The sequence below is a fragment of the Anarhichas minor genome, unplaced genomic scaffold, assembly GCF_050575085.1.
Source record: "Anarhichas minor isolate MPS153535 unplaced genomic scaffold, ASM5057508v1 ptg000100l, whole genome shotgun sequence".
Lineage (NCBI taxonomy): Eukaryota > Metazoa > Chordata > Actinopteri > Perciformes > Anarhichadidae > Anarhichas > Anarhichas minor.
The window spans coordinates 490,001-510,002 of NW_027466546.1; the positions used below are offsets into that span (position 1 = coordinate 490,001).

At 46.0% G+C, this 20,002-nt stretch overlaps 2 protein-coding genes across 3 annotated transcripts in view; one reads left to right on the top strand and one right to left on the bottom strand.

Annotated features, from left to right (window-relative positions):
• Positions 1-7,852, top strand: part of dzank1 (double zinc ribbon and ankyrin repeat domains 1) — a 9,708-nt gene extending 1,856 nt beyond the window's left edge. The window contains 13 exon segments of the mRNA XM_076082709.1: positions 1-37; positions 371-488; positions 656-745; positions 823-921; positions 1,018-1,134; positions 1,999-2,154; positions 2,234-2,468; positions 2,677-2,780; positions 3,122-3,337; positions 3,422-3,505; positions 3,621-3,748; positions 3,884-3,958; positions 7,315-7,852. The exon segment at positions 1-37 is cut by the window's left edge and continues 34 nt beyond it. Coding sequence (XP_075938824.1) covers positions 1-37; positions 371-488; positions 656-745; positions 823-921; positions 1,018-1,134; positions 1,999-2,154; positions 2,234-2,468; positions 2,677-2,780; positions 3,122-3,337; positions 3,422-3,505; positions 3,621-3,748; positions 3,884-3,958; positions 7,315-7,477 — 1,622 coding nt within the window. The 3' untranslated portion in view covers positions 7,478-7,852.
• Positions 7,853-14,057: 6,205 nt separating this feature from the next.
• Positions 14,058-19,725, bottom strand: kat14 (lysine acetyltransferase 14). Of its 2 annotated transcripts, none has more exons than XM_076082721.1 (10): positions 19,485-19,725; positions 19,046-19,167; positions 18,833-18,954; positions 18,309-18,481; positions 17,796-18,233; positions 17,111-17,691; positions 15,964-16,097; positions 15,610-15,785; positions 15,333-15,523; positions 14,058-14,492 (listed from the first exon to the last, which is right to left on the bottom strand). In XM_076082721.1, the coding sequence occupies exons 1-10, from the start codon at positions 19,723-19,725 to the stop codon at positions 14,319-14,321; spliced, it is 2,352 nt and encodes a 783-aa protein (XP_075938836.1). In that variant the 3' UTR covers positions 14,058-14,318. The 2 variants fall into 2 exon arrangements, with proteins under 2 accessions (XP_075938836.1, XP_075938837.1); XM_076082722.1 differs by having other exon boundaries at positions 19,046-19,162; positions 19,485-19,624.
• Positions 19,726-20,002: the final 277 nt, after the last annotated feature.

The window sequence follows — 20,002 nt, forward strand, 5'->3', positions numbered from 1 at the left end:
AGACGTCCAGAATCCACCAACAGATTGACTTCCTGCGGTACGACACTAACTCTAACACTAACACTAACGGTTTAAATCCTCCTCATGTTTCCTTGTGTTTCGTGAATATTTTAAGACCTTCTGACTTCTAGTGAACACTGTGTCCTCATAAACCACATAGACAAACGTATGTGATGTGTTCTGCTCCTCTGAACCTCACAAAGTATCATCAATATTCTTCTGTTGACAATAACAAATTAAAGCATGCTGGGAAAACCAACAGGAGGTCGTGATCTTAGAAACTAATGAAACTGTCTGTCTGTGTACCTGTCTGTCTCTCTGTCCCTCTGTCTCCCTACCTGTCTGTCTGTGTACCTGTCTATCTGTCCAGCTGTGCTCAGTGTCTGGGTCCCCTGCCTTCAGACCCGTTCTCTGGGTTCTGTGCTCAGTGTGGATCTTCACTTCCTGGTTTACCTGAGCAGAGACCACCCCCTGCTGAGGGAGGACAGGTACTACTGTCTGTCTGTCTGTCTGTCTGTCTGTCTGTGACTCACTGACGAACACAAACAGCTGTTTTCACCTCAAAGGTTTTACTCTCAGCTATTTCTGTTATTCTGTCCCTCAGTGAGACACTGTCTGTCTTTCTGTGTGTGTGTGTGTGTGTGTGTGTTCTCAGATGCTCTGCTGTGTGTTCTGTAACTCTCTGGTTCCTGTGAACACTCAGACCTGTTTAATCTGTGAGGCCTCCATCCATCAACAACATCAGGTACACACACACACACACACACGCACACACATACACACACACATACACACACACACACACACACACACACATGTTAGTTGTGATGTATGTTTTCTGTCCAGGACCATGTGATGTGTGTTTGCTGTGGCAGTGGGAATCCAGCTCACATCTCCAGATGTTTGACCTGTGAGAGCCGTGTGCAGCCGGTAACACACACACACACACACACACACACACACACACACACGCACACACGCACACACTTCTCCTTCTTCTTCTCTCTCTGTTGGTAGCGGCTGCAGAACGTCGCCCCCTCTGTCCGCTCAGCAGACTGCAGGACGTTGAACTGCTCCAGGTGTAAACGGTTGAACCGTGGTGACGCCCGGTTCTGTGACTGGTGCGGCTCAAAGGTGAAGACTCACCTGAAGTCCATCGTGTCATCATGTCTGTCTGTTTCTGCTATAGCTAGCTCTGGGATAGCCTAGCTTAGCACGAAGACTGGAAGCATGAGGAAACTGATAGCCTAGCCAAAGCCTTCACCTTCACCAATATTTTATTTCACACTAACCCACAGTAGATCAACCAGCAGAGGCTACGTAGCGCTAGCTCAGGCTCAGAGTTTTAAAGCTCAATGCTAGTTAGTTAGCATAGAGCCGATACTTCACACAGCTAGCGTAGCCTCATACCAGACCAGCCAATAATAATGAGTGAACTTAAACAAGATGGCTACACTTTTTGCTTGCTGTACAAAGAACTTATGTTTTAAATAAAATTCCGTCGCAAAATATTAAGATAGAACCCTGATGACTTTCCACCAACTTTAAAGCCGCTTCAAAGCATTTAACGACTGCTAATGCTAGCTTCACTGCTATTACTGTTTAGACTGCTATTTAGTTTGTAGCTCTCTGGTTGGATGAATCCAGGTAGCATCAATGCTAACTGCTGCTAAAACCACACTCTCTCCCTTTTACATTTCCATCAGCAACATACGTGTTGGAAGGTGGGGCTAGGCTAACAGTTTCCCACTGATTCTTGGTCAGTCTTGGTGCTAACTTTAAACGCAGAAAACAATTTGTACGTTTGTACTCTGAAGTTAACAGTAGCTTGCTAGCTAATGTTAGCATCAGTGGCCCCATTGTAGCTCAGTCTGTTGTTGATTTAAGTTTTATCTATTTATATTCATATCGATGGAGCGAGGTGAGCAGTTTATCCTTGTGACCAGACTTTGTGAGAGTGAAGCATTGTGGGAAATGTAGTCCTGTGTTTACTTGTAGCCCGGTCATGCAGCCAGCTGTGTGGTTTGTTGGCGATGCGGTGCTAGCGGACACCCGTACGCATTCTACTGCGCAGCCTGCGGCGCCTTCCTGGAAGCCCCGACCACATCCTGCAGTGACATCACGCGACCTGTCAGGTGCCCCGCCACCGACCAGGTACGCTGCATCATGACATCATGTTATATTATAGTTAATTCATACAAAACACGACAGAGACCGTTCTCTGTGTGAGCAGGCAGCAGCCCAAACTTCCCATGATGCAACCTGGCAAGCCACACCCTCCTCCGGCCCTGCTCCCAGCACAGAGTTAGCCCCGCCCACTGCTGAGCAGTTCACGCAGACTGTTGGACTCTATTATCCATCAGCCACTGAGCTTCAGAGGAAAGAACAACAGAGGACACTTCAACTCAGCAAGCAGCAGGCAACCAGAGACCGTCGACCGCTACTGACCACTGTGAGCCCTGGTAGAGGTAAAGTACTACTACTAGTACCACTACTGACCGCCATCAGACCTGGTAGAGGTAAAATACTACTACTAATAGTACTACTACTGACCGCCATCAGCCCTGTTAGAGGTACAGTACTACTACTAGTACTACTGGTACCGCTACTGACCGCCGTCAGTCCTGGTAGAGTTAAAATATTACTACTAGAACTCTAACCCGTCCGTTTCATCAGGTTTCTGGAGGAAGCAGCTGGATCACCTGTGTGCCCACCTGAGGAGCTACGCTCAGATCAACGCCCCCTTCAGGACTCTGCTGGGAGAACCTCGCCTGGGCCGGGTACGACACACCTCACCTGTACCTCACCTGCACCTCACCTGTACACCTCACCAGTACCTCACCCACACCTCACCTGCACACCTGTACCTCACCCGCACCTCACCTGTACAGTGACATCACCAGTGGGATTAAATAAAGAAACACTACCGCTTTAGTCCACAGAGGGCGCCAACATCAAGAGAAAATAAAAGTTCCTCGTAGTAACTTGAAGTTAAATGATTCAGACACGTGTTCAACATCTTCACCTGGTCAGGTGATCATGACCATGATCACCTGACCAGGTGCGCTGTGCTCTACTTCCTGTGTGTCAGGTGACGTCTTGTGTTCCTGCTCTCCTTCAGATGGTTTCTGCTGTGATTCAGGAGGATCGTCAGGAAGTCAGCCTGACCGTCAGCTTCGTGTCGGCCGGACGGGAAGAAGAACGTCAGGTGTGTTCTCAAGTGGAACCGGCAGGTGAGGACGGCGTCGGACCTGCAGGTCGGACTGAGACTCTGAGCAGCGTCACAGAACGATCAGGCAGTGATCCTCCCAAACCAGACCTGAGACCCAGACCTCCGGTAAGAAACCAGACGTTCTCCACGTTGGGTCTGAACTCACCTGACAGATAAAAGCTCCTCTCTGATTGGTCCTCCTGATTCCAGGTGAGGGACGTGCAGCTGCTGAAGGAGCTGGGTCCTGGTCCAGGACGAGGTCAGATCAGTGTCATCCAGCAGCTCCTGGATCAGGTACGAGTCTCTGAGAGATTTAAACCTGCTCCCTGATTGGTCGACACTATTGGTGTGTTTCCTGGTCACCTGACACAGTTCACACTAATTGGTCTGTTTCCTCACTAACCACCAGGGGGCGGATCCTTCCTGCTGCGACAGCGATGGCCGACATGCTTTGGCGGTTGCCGTGGTGAACGGTCACCATGACGCACTTCCTGTTTTAGTGCAGCGAGGAGCCGACGTGGACCAGCAGTCTGGACGGTGAGGACAACATGACCCAGACCTGAGGTCCACATCACCAGGATCTGGATCTCACTAGACCAGCGTGTATGATGACTGGTACTACTAGTACTAGTAGGACTACGAACATGTTCAAACTCTCCTCCTCCTCCTCAGGATGAAGAACACTGCTCTGCATGAAGCTGCAGCTCTGGGCTCTGAAGGTCTAAAGGGTGCTCAGGTCCTGCTCAGGTATGAAACACCTGGTCCAACTGCACTACTACTACTACTACTACTACAGGTATGAAACACCTGGTCCAACTACTACTATTAGCACTACTATTAGTACTAATTCTACAGGTATGAAACACCTGGTCCAACTGTACTAGTACTACTAGTACTACTTCTACAGGTATGAAACACCTGGTCCAACTGTATTAGTACTACTATTAGTACTACTTCTACAGGTATGAAACACCTGGTCCAACTGTACTAGTAGGCCTACTACTACTACTATTAGTACTAAAGGTATGAAACACCTGGTCCAACTGTACTAGTACTACTATTAGTACTACTTCTACAGGTATGAAACACCTGGTCCAACTGTACTAGTACTACTAGTACTACTTCTACAGGTATGAAACACTCTGAAGCACTACTACTACTAGTACATTACAGTCATTTAGCAGACGCTTTTATCCAAAGAGACTTACAATAAGTGTATTCAACATAGGTATTCAAGAGAACTACTAGTCACCAGAAGTCATAAGTGCATCTCCTTTTTTAAACAAGCATCTAAGAGCATAAACCAGAGAAAAACTACAGAAACAAACTAATACGAATACAATAAGTGCAACAAACTAATACGAATACAATAAGGGCTAAGTGGAAGGCTCAGGGTAGTACTTCTTGAAGAGGTGAGTTTTCAGCCTGCGCCGAAAGATGGGCAGCGACTCTACTGTCCTGACGTCAGTGGGGAGTTCATTCCACCATTGTGGGGTCAGGGCAGAAAAAAGCTGTGACCGGGTCGATCGGCCGCAGGGACCTCTGAGCGACAGGGCAACCAATCACCCCGAGGCAGCAGAGCGAAGTGGTCGGGCGGGGGTGTAGGGCTTGACCATGGCCTGGAGATAGGAAGGAGCTGTTCCTTTCACTGCCCTGTAGGCTAGCACCAGAGTCTTAAACTGGATGCGAGCTCTTACAGGGAGCCAGTGGAGAGAACGGAGAAGGGAAGTTGTGTGGGAGAACTCGGGGCGATTGAACACCAGACGAGCTGCAGCTTTCTGGACAAGCTCCAGAGGTCTGATGGCTGATGCCGGGGCTCTGCCAAGTAGTGAGTTGCAGTGGTCCAGGCGGGAGATGACAAGAGCCTGGATGAGCACCTGCGCCGTCTCGTCAATGTTTGCTGAGAACGACAGTTGGTCATCCAGGGTCACACCCAGATTCCTCGCAGTCCAATTTCGCATCACCAAGTTATCATCAATGGTGATAGACAGGTCTCGGTGAAGGCAACCCTTCCCCAGGAGGAACAGTAGCTTGGTTTTGTCCAGGTTGAGCTTCAGGTGGTGTGTCGCCATCCACTTCGAGATCTCAGCCAAGCATGCAGCGATGCGTGCCTCCACTTGAGTGTCACTGGGGGGAATTGACAAGACCAGCTGGGTGTCATCGGCATAACAATGGTAAGAGAAGTCATGCGAGCGAATAACAGAACCCAGAGATGTTGTGTAGAGCGAGAAGAGAAGGGGGCCCAGAACTGAGCCTTGTGGAACCCCCGTAGTCAGCATGCGTGGTTCTGACACGGCCCCCCTCCATGTCACCTGGTAGGATCAACCTGTCAGGTCGGATGCAAACAGGGAGAGTGCAGAGCCTGAGACACCCATCCCCTCAAGGGTGGAGAGGAGGATCTGGTGGTTCACAGTGTCAAATGCCGCAGACAGGTCCAGGAGAATCAGGACAGAGGAGAGAGGGACTCTGTCACTGCAAGGAGGGCTGTCTCTGTTGAGTGACCACCCTTGAACCCGGACTGGTGGGGGTCCAAGAGATTGTTCTGGTGGAGATAGGAAGACAGTTATTTAAAGACAGCACGTTCAAGTGTTTTGGATAGAAAGGGTAGAAGAGAAACCGGTCTGAAGTTCTTGACATCAGAGGGGTCAAGTGATGGTTTCTTCAGAAGGGGGGTGACTCTGGCAGTCTTGAAAGCCGTGGGTTGCCTTGTGGGTAGGAGGAGATGAGGAGTGGTAAAGGTCAAAGGAGAGGAAGGAAAGAAGAGGTTCTAACTCATCAGTCTGGATGTTGAAGTCGCCAAGCAGGATGAGTGCGGAGCCATCATCATGGAAGTGCGAGACTAATGTGTCGAGCTCCTCCAGGAACTCACCAAGAGGCCCTGGTGGGCGATACACAACAGCAATGGTGAGCTTGACCGGATAAGTGACAGTAACAGCATGAAATTCGAAAGAGGACGGGGAGAACTGTGGAACAGAGGCAAGAGAGTATTTCCATTTTGGGGAGATTACCAGGCCAGTACCACCACCTCGCCTCGCAGCTCTGGGAGTGTGAGAGACAGAGTACACATCTGACAGAGCTGTGGGTGTGGTGGTGTTTTCTGGTGTGATCCAGGTCTCAGTTAGAGCAAGAAAGCTGAGGGAGAGCAAAGATGCGTAGCCTGAGATGAACTCAGCCCTCCTGCCACCACTTGCTCGCCATGAGCTGAGAGAGTAGGATAGATGAGGTTAGTGAGGTCACGGCACCTGGGAGTGACCCAATGTCTACGTGACCACCGGACAGAGGAATGGACAGAAATAGGATGCAAACACATGGTAGTCAATCTAAACAGATTACTGACCCGCAAGTACACGCTCGAGAAGTCTGTGCTTGACAAAGTCTGGCTTGAAAAAGTCGCCCTGTTGCCTTCGTTTGCCTGATGCTTCAACCACCAGTTAAGGACAGCTACCTACTGATTGCTCATTGTCTGCCAGGAGTGCAAGCCACTCCCCTGGCACTTAGCAGGGCAATTGACCGAGTGAAACTAAATCACACCTACCTTACACAATCAGAAACTGCGAAAGTACTAACACTGAAGCAGCCTAGGTACAGCTAATAGCAACTAGTAAAAGCAAGAACAATATATTAGTCTATTCTAGCTGAGTCAGTAGTTCAGTATCCCTCCAGAAGCCAAATACACTCTTGTACTGGTAAATACTGCTGATACTACTAAAACTGTAAAGTCAATCAAATGACTACAGACACAAAACAACTACAGAGACAAAACAACAACTACAAAGACACAACACAACCATCAAGAGACACACAACTACAAAGACACAACACAACCATCAAGAGACACACAACTACAAAAAAGACACAAAACAACCACAAAGACACAACTACAAAGAGATACAAAACAACCACAAAGAGACCAGATAGAAATGTCTCAGAGAACTCAGCAGGTTAAAAAATGTTTATCTGATTTAAGAGATTCAGTTCTGAAAAACCAGCTCCTGATTGGTTGGACATGTTTCTACAGGTGTCACTTTAAATACAGAAAGGTGTTCAGGTGTTGTTGTTGCTCCTCCCACCTGCTGATGACATCATGCCCTCTTATTATTCAGCTGTCGGGCCAGCGTGAGCCGGAGGAACGTCGGCGGTCAGACGGCGTACGACGCGGCGGTGAAGTCCGGATGTGACGACATGGTGTCTCTGCTGGCTGCTCAGACCGGACTGGACCTGCTCGGAAAACTGGGGAAACCCAAAGTCAACCTGGATGGTTTCTGACTCCCACCTAGTTTAATCTCATCCACATGTAACAACCGTGGAGGAAGCTCCTCTGTGGTGACGATTATATGAGATATTGACATGTTTTTATTTTTGTTCCAAATGACTGAATGTACCGTTCTAAATGCTCTATAAATAAGCTGTATTGTTGCTTTTTAAATGATAAAGAGGAAAGTCTATTGTGATATTGCGACAGCTCTAATTAAATCAACATAAAGTACTGATGTTTGTAGACTTCTAGTACATATAGTACTCATACTAGTAATAGTACTCTTACTGCTTTGTCATTTAAATATTGTGTTGAACCTGTGAAATGGATACTGTAGCCAGTGAATGTGTCGCTTCACTGGATGTATTTTAACATAAAAAGTTATGTTGACAAATGTGTTTGGAGTTAATTTAATTTCTGTCGAAAAATAAAATTCAGTCAGAAAAGCAAACTGGGGATGAGGGCCACGTGATTACATTACATTGCATTACAGTCATTTAGCAGACACTTTTATCCAAAGCGACTTACAATAACTGTATTCAACATATTCAAGAGAACTACTAGTCACCAGAAGTATGAAGACAATGAATGCTAAGTAAGTGCTAAGTGGAAGGCTCAGGGTAGGCCTTCTTGAAGAGGTGAGTTTTCAGCCTGCGATGTGAAGGAGGTAGGAGCGCCAGACAGGAGCTCCCGGACTGAACACTTTTTTGAACATTTCAGGTATAGCTTAACATTAATAAAATAGGGCGACCGAAGTAATAATGTCACTGCAGGATCTTTGGGGGAAAAAACTGAAAAAGGATGAACCGGACGGTCCAGACTTCGAAAAACTCAGCCCGAAAAAGAGACCAGCGACTCCGACAACGTGTCACGTGTCGAAGTGTCCCTGAGCAAGACACTGAACCCCTAACGGCTCCCCGGGCGAGCTGTCATTGGTAGCCCACTGCTCCCTATATACAGGGATGGGTCAAATGCAGAGACCAATTTCCCCTTCCGAGATCAATATAGTATAATAAATTAAAAATTAAAATTAAAAAATGATATTGATGAACAGTAGAGCTGCATCACATGCTCTGACTGTCATGAAGACACAAGACACACATGTAGATGAAACGTGCTGAAACATGTTATTCATGTTGCACAGCAGTGGAACGTTTCACATAGTCACACACTGAGCACAGATAGTGAAGAGATAGAACGCTGCTGTGTAAAGAGAATACTGCTGCTAACAACAACCTGATGTGTTTAAAGTGTTTACACCAAATGTTATTGACCTTTTGTTCATATAGCAGTACTTTCAAAATAAAAGTGCACAATGCACTACTTTTGAATTCATTATTGAACTTTGCCATAACAATGAGATTAATCGCGATTAATCGCAAAATATTTTTTATTCATTTATTTAATTATTTATTATTATTATTATATATTTGGTGCAGAATACTGTTTTGTATTTAAACTAAGGTTTTATTACTGTTATTATGTTTAAATCAGTTCCAAGTTACACAAATGTTAATATATTTTAATAAAGTTTGCCTGTTCAACATAATATCAACAAACTTTTTTTCATATCGCGGGGGAGGGGGGCTGGGGGGGGCTGGCAGTGTCCCTACCAATGCTGAGACCAAACCTACGCCCTTGCACGAAGGGGGCGCGCAGCGCGGCTGAGGCCACTTTCTCCGGGAACCGCACACTTCTTTGATGACTTCTCACCAGCGGTGGAAAAAAACGACGCGAATTCCTGGAGGCAAAGACATCACTCCGAGACCTCGGCATCCGTTACAGATGCTGTATCCAGCCGTGCTGCGCGTTACACATGACGGAGGAGTCCGACACTTCAGATCCGCGGATGAGGCACAGAGGTATGGAGGAGAGGAAGAAAGACAAAATATAATAGACAAATGCAACGCAATCTGGAATTAAGTGGACAGTTTAAACTCGTGGTGGTCATGCTGCTGAAGTAACCACGAAGAAAGTTAACAGACACAACTGCAGCCACCCTGCACCTGAATAGTTTAAGTATGCGACACCTTTCTTTTCTTTTGTTCTCTGCATGCTGAAACTTTCAATAAGTTCAAGTTTCAGTTTATGTATTTGAGTTTGTTTTTGTCATTCATTGAGTTTGTTTTTGTTCTTAAATGTTCTGTTCTGTACCACACCACCGGAAAGGAATATCTATCTGAACTAGGTCAGCAAAGGTCATTAACACATCTCCAGAGCACCTCCAGGAGGTCTCTGAGAGGACAGCGTCTCTCTGTGACAGAGAAAGAAGTAGGACATGTCAGGGATAGATAGCATCAAACTTTGTACATTTAATGTAAAGGGGATCCATCATCCAATTAAGAGGAAGAAAATACTAAGCCTTCTAAAGAAAGACAAGATACAAATAGCTTTCTTACAAGAAACCCAGCGAGTGGATAAGGAGCACATGAAACTTAAGCGGGACTGGGTAGGCCAGGTTTACTACTCATCATTTTCCTCCAATAGCAGAGGAGTCTATCTTAATACACAAGGCCACCCCATTCATACTCAGTACATGTAGAAGCCACTCTGAGGGCAGATACACCCTTGTTCACGGCACAATGTATGGCACATTGTATCCGGTCACTTTGATTAATATTTACGCACCAAATTCGCCAATTCCGTCATTTTGGACTACAATAGCAGGGTTAGGGTTAGTCAGTGAGAGGGTTAGTGAGAGACTTCACATTCTACTCTAATCTGCATAACTCTTACTCACGCATAGATTACTCTTTTGCCGCACCGCAGATTAGAGGACAAGTAAAAGCATGTAGTAGAGGATCTCTACATATCAGCGACCGTGCCCCAGGATACCTGGAGATGACTGAGAGTGAAGCTATGTCTGGCACACAGAGATGGCGTTTCCCATCATATCTCCTCACGGACAAGGAATTAAAAAAAAAGATGGAGGCTGAGTTAGATTTATTTTTTGACATCAACGACAACATGAAACAAACCCTGAGTTTCTCTGCCGGGGCTGAAAGAGAGGTGGCTGATTACCCTGAGAAGGTTGGTGTGGGGACAAAGAAGGAAACGTTTGGGGAGAGGAGGAGGACAGGAGCGCACAAAGAGAAAAAGCGTTTTATTTTACATTAAAGACAACGAACCTGAAGAAAACGGAAGATAATTATGTTTGGTTTTTGTAGCGGCTTTCGGCTGGAATGAAGTTTTCCTTTTGCTTAAAGAATCTAAATATATTATTTTGAGTTAGAACACAACCGCTTGTTGTCTTCATTTGTGCACCCACGCCTCACAAGCTGATCCCGACCTCTGAAGACATCACACTATATTAGAGGATTTACTCTCATATATGTCACACCGGAAAAAAACTACTTCAGAAGCAGAATGAACTGGAAACGGACTTAATAAAGGCAGAGCTGGCCCGTAAGTCTAGTCCAACCAGAACTAACCTCATTAGAGTGCAAAGTATCAGAGCAGCACTAAATTCAATTCTGAATGAGAAAACACCTCGATCCTTATTCTATCAGAAGCAACGACTGTATGAATATGGAAACAAAGATAGCAAATATTTGGCCCGTCTGCTCAACCAGAAACTAGATGACAACACCATAGCAGCACCATAGCAACACCATAGCACCACCATAGCACCATAGCAACAAAATAGAACCACCATAGCAACACCATAGCACCACCATAGCAGCTCCATAGCACCACCATAGCACCACCATAGCAGCACCATAGCATCACCATATCAAAACAAATCAACTCTGTTTCTGTATCATTTTACAAATCATTATACAAAACTGATAACAACACTAAAGAGGAACTTGACAAATTATTTTCTAAAATTAAATGACCTGCACTAACAAAAGAACAGCAACAATCTTTGGGGAAACCCATTCAGGAACAGGAAATATTAGAAGGCTTTGATGCACAGTGGACATTCACCAGGATGGGTTCCCGGAGGAGTGGTTTAAAGCCTTTAAAACAAGCTCACTCCTCATCTGGTCAGAATTTATAATTACAGCTTTGACACAACTCACCACCTACCTGTAACAATGTGGCTAGCCAACATTAGCCTGATCTTGAAAAAGAACAAGGACCACGAAGACCCAGCATCTTACAGGCTCAAATCGCTCATTAATGTAGACGCAAAGATTTTAGCCAAGGTATTGACTCTGAGGCTTGAACCATTAATATCAATATTAGTAAATCCTGGTCAAACAGGTTTTATTAAAGGGAGGAATTCCTCCAATAATATCAGGAGGCTTCTGAACATAACACAGTTTGCCAGAGATAATAATGTACAACGCCTGGCAGTGTCTCTGGACTCATTAAAAGCTTTTGACAGGGTTGAACGGCCCTTTCTTTTCTATGCTATGGAAACATTTAAAATAGGTACAGAATTCATTGACTGGGTGAAACTGCTGTATTTTTCCTCCAAGAGCGGCCGTTATTACTAACTCCTACTGCTCAGACCCATTCCCATTAGAGCGTGGCACCCGTCAGGGATGCCCACTGAGCCCTCTTTTGTTTGCATTGGCTATTGAGCCCTTAGCTGAGCTCATCAGAACCACACCAACGATAAGAGGTTTTAATGTCAACGGTACCGTACAAAACATGTCTCTCTATGCGGATGATGTCCTGCTGTACCTGGTTGAGATAGACACTACCATCCCGTCTACTTGAATGTTTACAACAGTTTGAGCACATATCAGGTTATAAAGTCAATCTATCAAAAACCAAGGACATGCCTATTGGTGCTCTGGCTGGCTCTACGCCACCTAGTGGATTGCCTTTTCACTGGTCACTCAGGGAGAGAACCTACCTTGGAATCGGAATTGGCCCCTCCCTTAAAAAACTTTTAAAACTCAATCTTAAACCAATCACAACACGCATTAGGGAAGACTTGAATAGGTGGGGAACTTTACCAGCTTCCTGGTTGGGCAGGATAAGCGTGCTCAAAGTGAATATACTGCCCAGGTTACTGTACCCCCTACAGATGCTGCCAGACTCAATTCCCAACAGCTTCTTTATTGACTTGGATAAAATGTTCACACAATTCATCTGGCAGGGCAAAAAGGTTAGAATGAAAATAGGTAAACTACAGAAAAGCAAGCAACAAGGAGGACTGGGAGTCCCTAACATAAAGGTCTACTACTGGGCAGCACAGTGCAGTACATATATGAGTGGGTGAATCCAGAGCCTACAAACGCATGGATTGACATGGAGTCGACAAATTGTGGCTTACTCACTTTAAAGAATTGTCCCGTCGTAAACTACAAAAGGGCAAAGCTGGAGGTTCAACATAACTTCATTGTACGGAACACATTGAACACCTGGAACAAGATCTACTATAGATTTAAGAATCATTTCTCACTTCTGGCTCCCATATGGAGAAACCCGGATTCCCCCCCTCATGTCAAGACTCTGTGTTCAGGCTCTGGCAGGAGAAGGGCTGGACCAACTTGTCAAACTCTATGAAGGAGCAATGGACTCGTATGAGAACCTGAAGAGCAAATACTCTCTCCAACAGTCCCATTTCTTCCACTGTTTACAAATAAGACATTATATACCCAAAACCTTACATGCTCCAAACGTGCTTTCTGGAAGAAATCCTCACACAACCCAGACCAAAAAGATTAATTTCTCATGTCTATGAAACCTTTGGCCTACATCTTAATCACTCCACTGACCACATCCACAAACAGTGGCAGACTGACATGGAGTGTCAGATAAAGGAAAATATATGGACATCAATTATGGAAAACACACTTAACATTCTGAGCTGTAGCAGATAGAGAAAGACCATTTAAACTATGACACAGACTGCATTGTACACCACCGCTGAGGGGCAGGCTGGTCTAGGTTCTCCTACATGCAGTAAATGTAACTCTGAAGTTCGTACTTATATACACGTTTTGGAAATGTGCAAAGATACAAACATTGTGGAGAGAAGTGAAGGATGAAGTGGTCTCTTTGATCGATATGACCTGGAGCTTTCACCTCCTCAATGCATGTTGGCAGCTAAAGTGAGCAGAAGGAGAAGCAGCAACGCTGAACTGATTGGAATGATATTGTATAGCACGAAAGACTATTCTGGATTTCTAAAGGTACCCCTTCCACGGACGACCGGTACGAGGGGATTCTGGAGGTTCTCCCTCTGGAACAGTTGACCCACACCCTCCATGACCATGTCAAGGGGTTTCTCAAGATATGGAAACCGGTCTTAGACATGGTGGACCCCTCCGGGGTGGACTTTGCCCTGCCAGATTAAAAACACTGGTACCGACACTGACTTGACCTGATGATATAACCAAGATGTACGTATGTCAGACTGGTGATGTGCGAATGTGTTATTTGCTGTGGTTGTCTTTTTTATATTTTATTTTAGGTTGTTCTCTCCCTTTTTCCTTTTCCTCTGTATTGTATCCTTAAAGTTCTGTCTTGTTAAGCTGTAAAATCTAAATAAATATATAAAAAAAGAAAAGCAAACGGACTCGTCTCGAGCTGAACTTGTATCTTGAATCACTGTATTTGACCCGTTTACCTGTCGAAGAGTCACAGCGCCGCCTGCTGGACAAAGTGTGAAAGAAGAAGAGAAGTCAATTGAATTAATTTTGTTTTAATGGAAAAAAAACTGAAGCACGAGACAAAAGTGAATTGTAAATTTCACCAAAAGTCACAAATCTCACGTTTTTAATAACAAAAATACAGTTAAATTAGATTTTTTTTCAGTGTTTTCTGAGACTGAAAACCTGCCGCCCTCTTCAGCAGCTACTGTCCAGGTGCCTTTGAGCCAGGCATTGTGCTGCAGACTGGTCGTGGTCCACCAAAAGGAGAAGAGCCGTCTCCAACTATCAGGTGAACTCAGCGTCTCAGTCGGAGGAAGAAGGCGTGGCGGCACTCTGTGCTGTCCACAGGATAGTATTTATCGTAGAAGTCCAGGATGTACTCCTCTGCCTTAAAACCAAACTTCTGATAAAGCAGCATGGCGGGGTTACTGGCTGACACGTGCAGAGTCACGTCTTTCCCCATGCACGTCTGGAAAACACACCACGTTTTAGTGTCGTTAGAGGACAATAATAATAATATAATAATAATAAACTGTGTCAACATGCAGTCAGGAAGTCAGCATTCATGCTTTCTAGTCACAGATATCCAATCATGATGCTAGTTAACGTTAGCTAGTCAATGTTAGCAAACGTTAGCTAGTCAATGTTAGCTAACGTTAGCTAGTTAACGTTAGCTAGTCAATGTTAGCCGTTAGCTCAGTTATTTAGCCAAGCTAACAGCGTAGCAACATTTGAAACAACCCTAAATTCTTGTACATTATAACGTTATCATGATGTGTTCACATGTAATCTGTAAAATGTAGTTTTGGTGATAACCTTGAATAAATCCAGTAGTTTGAAGGAGATGTTTTCATATGAATATAAAATAGATATTAGAGATGAATTATGAGCAGTTTACCTTCCTAACATGAGCTCTAAGCTCATTATTATACTTCATTAAAAATAATAATGACTAGATGTTTTAATCAATAAAAAAAAATGTATTTCCTCATTTGAATTGTGTGTTTTTAAACAAATAACCAATAAAGATGATAATAAAGTGAAAAGGAGACTAAAGCTTTTATTGTCCAAATCTCTGTTGATTTTATAATAGGTGTTTATTTTCCATTTCGTAGGAGAGTCTGACTATCGGGCAATTAAATGAAAAGCTTAAAGTCCAGTCTGCTTTGATCACGATACAGTCAGGTTTTAAAAATGTCAGCGTCACATGTTGAAGCACGATTCTAGCATTTAGTTTGTAGCCTCCAAACCGGTTTTAGCCTTGAAATGTGCCACAAATGGACAGACGGTCTGACCTCTGGAGCCTCACCTGGATGAGATGGTAGATCATGAAGGTGCCGATGCCGGCTCTCCTCCACTCAGGATGGACCAGCAGGAAGGAGATATAGGCCTCGTTATACTTCACGTCAGGAACCATGAAGCCAAAGCCGACCACGACTTTCTTATAGAGGACGACCACGCTGAAGTCCGGGTACTGCAGGCACTCCGACAGGTCAACACCTGGAGGAGACCGGACAGATGGTTTAGAGAGACAGCTTGATGGTAGGACGGTTCTAGGTACGTAGAAGAATGTGCCTCAGTGCTACCTGGCCAAAAGTTGTCATGACACATGGCGTTAACCGAGGGGATGTGGTTTGGGCGGACGTAGCAGTAATCAATGGAGGCGTTGGGTTCAGGGGTCCAGTCAGGCTCCTTTCTGTGAGGGTAAGCTCTGATCTCATCCAACAACCTCAGCTTCACTGGACGACTCTCAAAATCCCTCCTGGAAAACAAACACAGTCCTGTACTTCCTACTATGATTACTAATACTAGAGGACTCTCGACCCGATCAGAGGTTTCAGGACTCTCTCGACCTGATCAGAGGTTTCAGGACTCTCTCGACCCGATCAGAGGTTTCAGGACTCTCTTCACTAAACTGAATGTTTTAGAAAACTCTTTACCTAATGTACGGTTTCAGGATGCGAGAGGTGTATGGACTCTTGATGCTCTGGTCTGAACTGGTCTCTGCTCCCATCAATCGGCGCCAGAAAGACACAGAATGCTGCTCGATGCCTCTTCTGCTAGAAAGGTTGGTCTGCACACAAACATCTACATCAGTGGTTCTCTCAGCGTTCTTTAAGGGGTTTCAGCATCAGCAACACAACCAGAAGCAGTTCATCATCTTGAGGCTGAAACCACAGTTGTCTACCGTTTATCATTTGAACATTTTACCGTTGCTCGGGGTGTAAGAACATACTGATACACTTGAGTAACAAGACATCATGTTTTGTGATACTGTAATGACTCGATCATGTAAAGATCTGTGGCAGACAGCGTGGCTCAGACCACAGTAGTGAAATGAGGCCTGATGTTCAAAGGACTGTGCTAAATGCAGATCCCACTATTTCAACTGCATAAAACAGTCAACACTTTTTGGTCTGATTTGATGCATATGGCGGTGTGTTCTTTATACTATGAGTTTTCCTTCCTTTAATGTAGTATACTGAACTGCAACCTCTGTATCACGATCGGTCTCGTAACGGCAGATTCTTGCCAATACACAACCCTAGAGGTCACATTGCTGCCCTAAAGATACAGCCGCTAACATGAACTAAAATAACTGTTTGTTACCATTTACTGACAGGAAATAACACGGATGATCTGTAACACAAATACACACAAGAAAACAGGTTCCTCTGCCTCCTTTAGTTCTCTTGATGGCATTTGCAAGATTCCACCGAGCTCAAGTGGAAACAACCAATCAGAGCCGAGGATTTGTTTAACGCACCCGTCAATCACTTCTGGTGAAGCCCTGAACTCAAATAAGAATCCACATTCTGTTACTGCATGGCCTATTTATGGCTTCAAATGTTTTCAGAAACCTATTTTACTTACTGTTCAGCTGTAAAAGGAGAAAGTTTGTGACACGGCCGCCATGTTGAAAACCGTTGAGCCAAAACAAAGCAACAAAATGTTTTCATGAATGTTACCAACTGTAGCTTTAACCTGCTAAATATAGGCTGCCAGGACATGGCATGACGTAGGGAGGTTAGAATAAAACCAGTCGGGAGATTGACTGAATAAGACCAGGATGAATGTTGAAGGTACCTGGAAGCGATCAAGGATACGCAGCTCCTGGCTGGTGGTGCAGTATTTCCCCATGACTCCACCCTGCACCAGTGTCCCCGTCACCTGGGCGCCATAGATCCCTCCCACCAGGCTGAGGGTGGCGCTGACCACCCGGTCAACGTCCAGCAGGGGGAGCCCTCTCTGCCTCTTGGCCTGACGGACCAGCAGCTTCCTGTGGAGGCGTTTGGCCTGCGGTGTGACGGCCAAGGCCAGCGGGCAGGCGTCCAGCCGTCGGAGCAGCATCCTCTCCTCGTAGAGGCTGAGGGAGGTGAAGCGAGGAGTCTGGGAGACACCGCCAGCTCCATCTGCTTTCTCAGGATGAGTTATCCTCCTCCGCTCCAGACCTCCCCCAGTGGAGAGAGATGGACCTTCGCCGCGCCCCACCGGCTCCTCGAAGTCGTTGTCGCGCTCGAGTCCTTCATCATCCTCGCTGTCGGCTTCACGTTTGATGTGTGGTGGCGCCGGCCGGAGCTTCTTACGGGCGACAAGGTTGGCGCGAGGAGGAGGGATGTACTCCATCCCCGGGTCGATCATTCCCTCTGTCTCCATCTCCTCATCATCTGGAGGTCCAAGGCAGCAGAGAGGACATGCCGTCAGTGGACAGTTATTCTAGGACACGTTCATTTCTATTAAGAACACCAGGATGAGTCGAATACTAACTCACCGTGGAACAGAGCCTGTGGAGGCATGGCGTCCGGGATCAGGTCCGCCTCTGACAGCAGGCTGGGTGTTGCCGAGTGAGATGCCGGCGTCCCCGGGGCAGAAAAATCTGGCGAAGGCGATGGTGACGGGCTGGTGAGCGGCGTTCGGTCCGATGAGCTGAGGGAGGAGAAATCGATGACTTCACCTTTCTCCAGGACGAGGTCGGCCCGGCGCCCGGCACCCCCCCCGCGGCCTCCTCCTCCCAGTTTGACCGGCGTGGAGCAGGCGCTGCGATCCGTGTAGCCCCCCACCGCCTCCTTCTGAGCCCGCCTGATGTCTTTGGCCTCTTGTGTACGACAACGCTTCTCCTTCAGCTGGATGGCGTTCTCCACTGGGTTTCTGGCTCCTCGCTTCCTCAGGCCCTCCACGGTGATGATTGGGTCCATGGCAGGTTTTGACGCTGCAGGTGAGAATATTAGGCGAGTGTCATTTCTGCCACATTTTGACCGAGCTCTCCTGGATCAGTGCAGGTTACCTTTAGCCTTGCTAGTGGACTTGTCTGTCTCCGGCCGCAGAGTTGGAGGTCTGTTCTGGACCAGCTTCCACCAGCCCGGCTCGCCGAACTCCTGCGCTCCAGACCGGAAGAAGGTGGGACTGCCGACCGACAGGCAGCCGGCCACCGTGCTCCACCACGTCGATGTCTTCTTCCTGCAACAGTCACCAGGTCAAACACTGCAACAGGAGAATCATCACCATCATCAGGAATGGTTCATTAAGACAGGACGTGCCGAACTACGCATCATCTTCTGGACCAATCAGGAACGGTTCATTAGGAATCAATTCTGTACTAAAAACATTTTAAACATTTTTAAAAAACAATATAAAAAGCTGAGCAAAGGCAAAATCATGGTTCCTGATTGGTCAAGACAGAACGATGACACATTCAATAATGAAGGCATGTGGTCACATGACCAACAGTGTAATGAAGTTCAATGAAGAGCAGGATGGAATATGAAGTCAGCTGATTAATAACAAGTATCAATAAAGGTTTAGAGTGACCTTGTTCCCAGCAGGAAGTTCCAGTGTCGACCAATAAAAGCACAGATGTCCTCTTTCCACCTGAAGTAGCCCTGTCGGCCCGTCCCCTCCAGAGACAGGTTGTACATGGCCAACATCACCACCTGAGACACATCAACACGGATCACTGCCAGGTAGTTTACCTGCTGCCAGGCGAGTCTCCTGCTCTACTGTTATGATGTGATGGTAGTTTACCTGCTGCCAGGTGAGTCTCATTCTCTCAAAGCTCTCCTTTCCGTCCTCGGAGCAGTCAAAGCAGATGAATTTGAAGAAGTTGTCTCCTTTCAGGTAGCTGGGCTGCTCTCCTCTGAGCTGAGCTGATACAAACACAAACTGCTGTCATCTACATGTTATCATATATAACATACATACATACATACATATATATACACATGCATACATACATACATATACATACATACATATATATATACACATACATACATACATACATATACACACACATGCATATATACACACACACATGCATATATACACAGACAGACACACACACACACAGACAGACACACACACACACACACAGACACACATACATACATACACACACATACATACATACATAATACAGTAGTTATGCCCCTAGTGGACACCAGGAGAACATGTATTAACTCACCTGCAGGAACCCACTTGTGGCAGCGGTCGCAGTAGAAGGACATGTCCTCACAGCCTCCGTCGGCCTCCTCGCCCACGTCGCTGGTTAGAGAGTCTCCACTCTGGTCATGTGATAGATCTACTGATCCTTGGTCCTCAGACTCTACGATCAGAAGAGTCTCCCCCTCCACCTCCCCCTCCTCCAGGCCCTCTGAGGGCACCTCGTCCTCAGCTCCGCCCAGCTGCTCGCTGCTGCTGTCCATCACTTCCACACCTGTACAAGTAAACATCAGGTGAGTCGGTTCTGGATCATCAACAGCTTCTCTGAGAAGACCGAATGTATTTTCTTCATCTGAACTGTCAGAGTAAATATCAGAGGAGAGAACTCTCTTGTTTCAGCATCTAGTCCATTTACTCAAGTATCGCAGTTAAGTACAATTTTGTATTTTAATTTGATGTAACTTAATACATACTCAAGAGAAGTATTCTACTTTTAACTCCACTACATTTGATAATAAACGTTACTAGTTCGGCTACTTT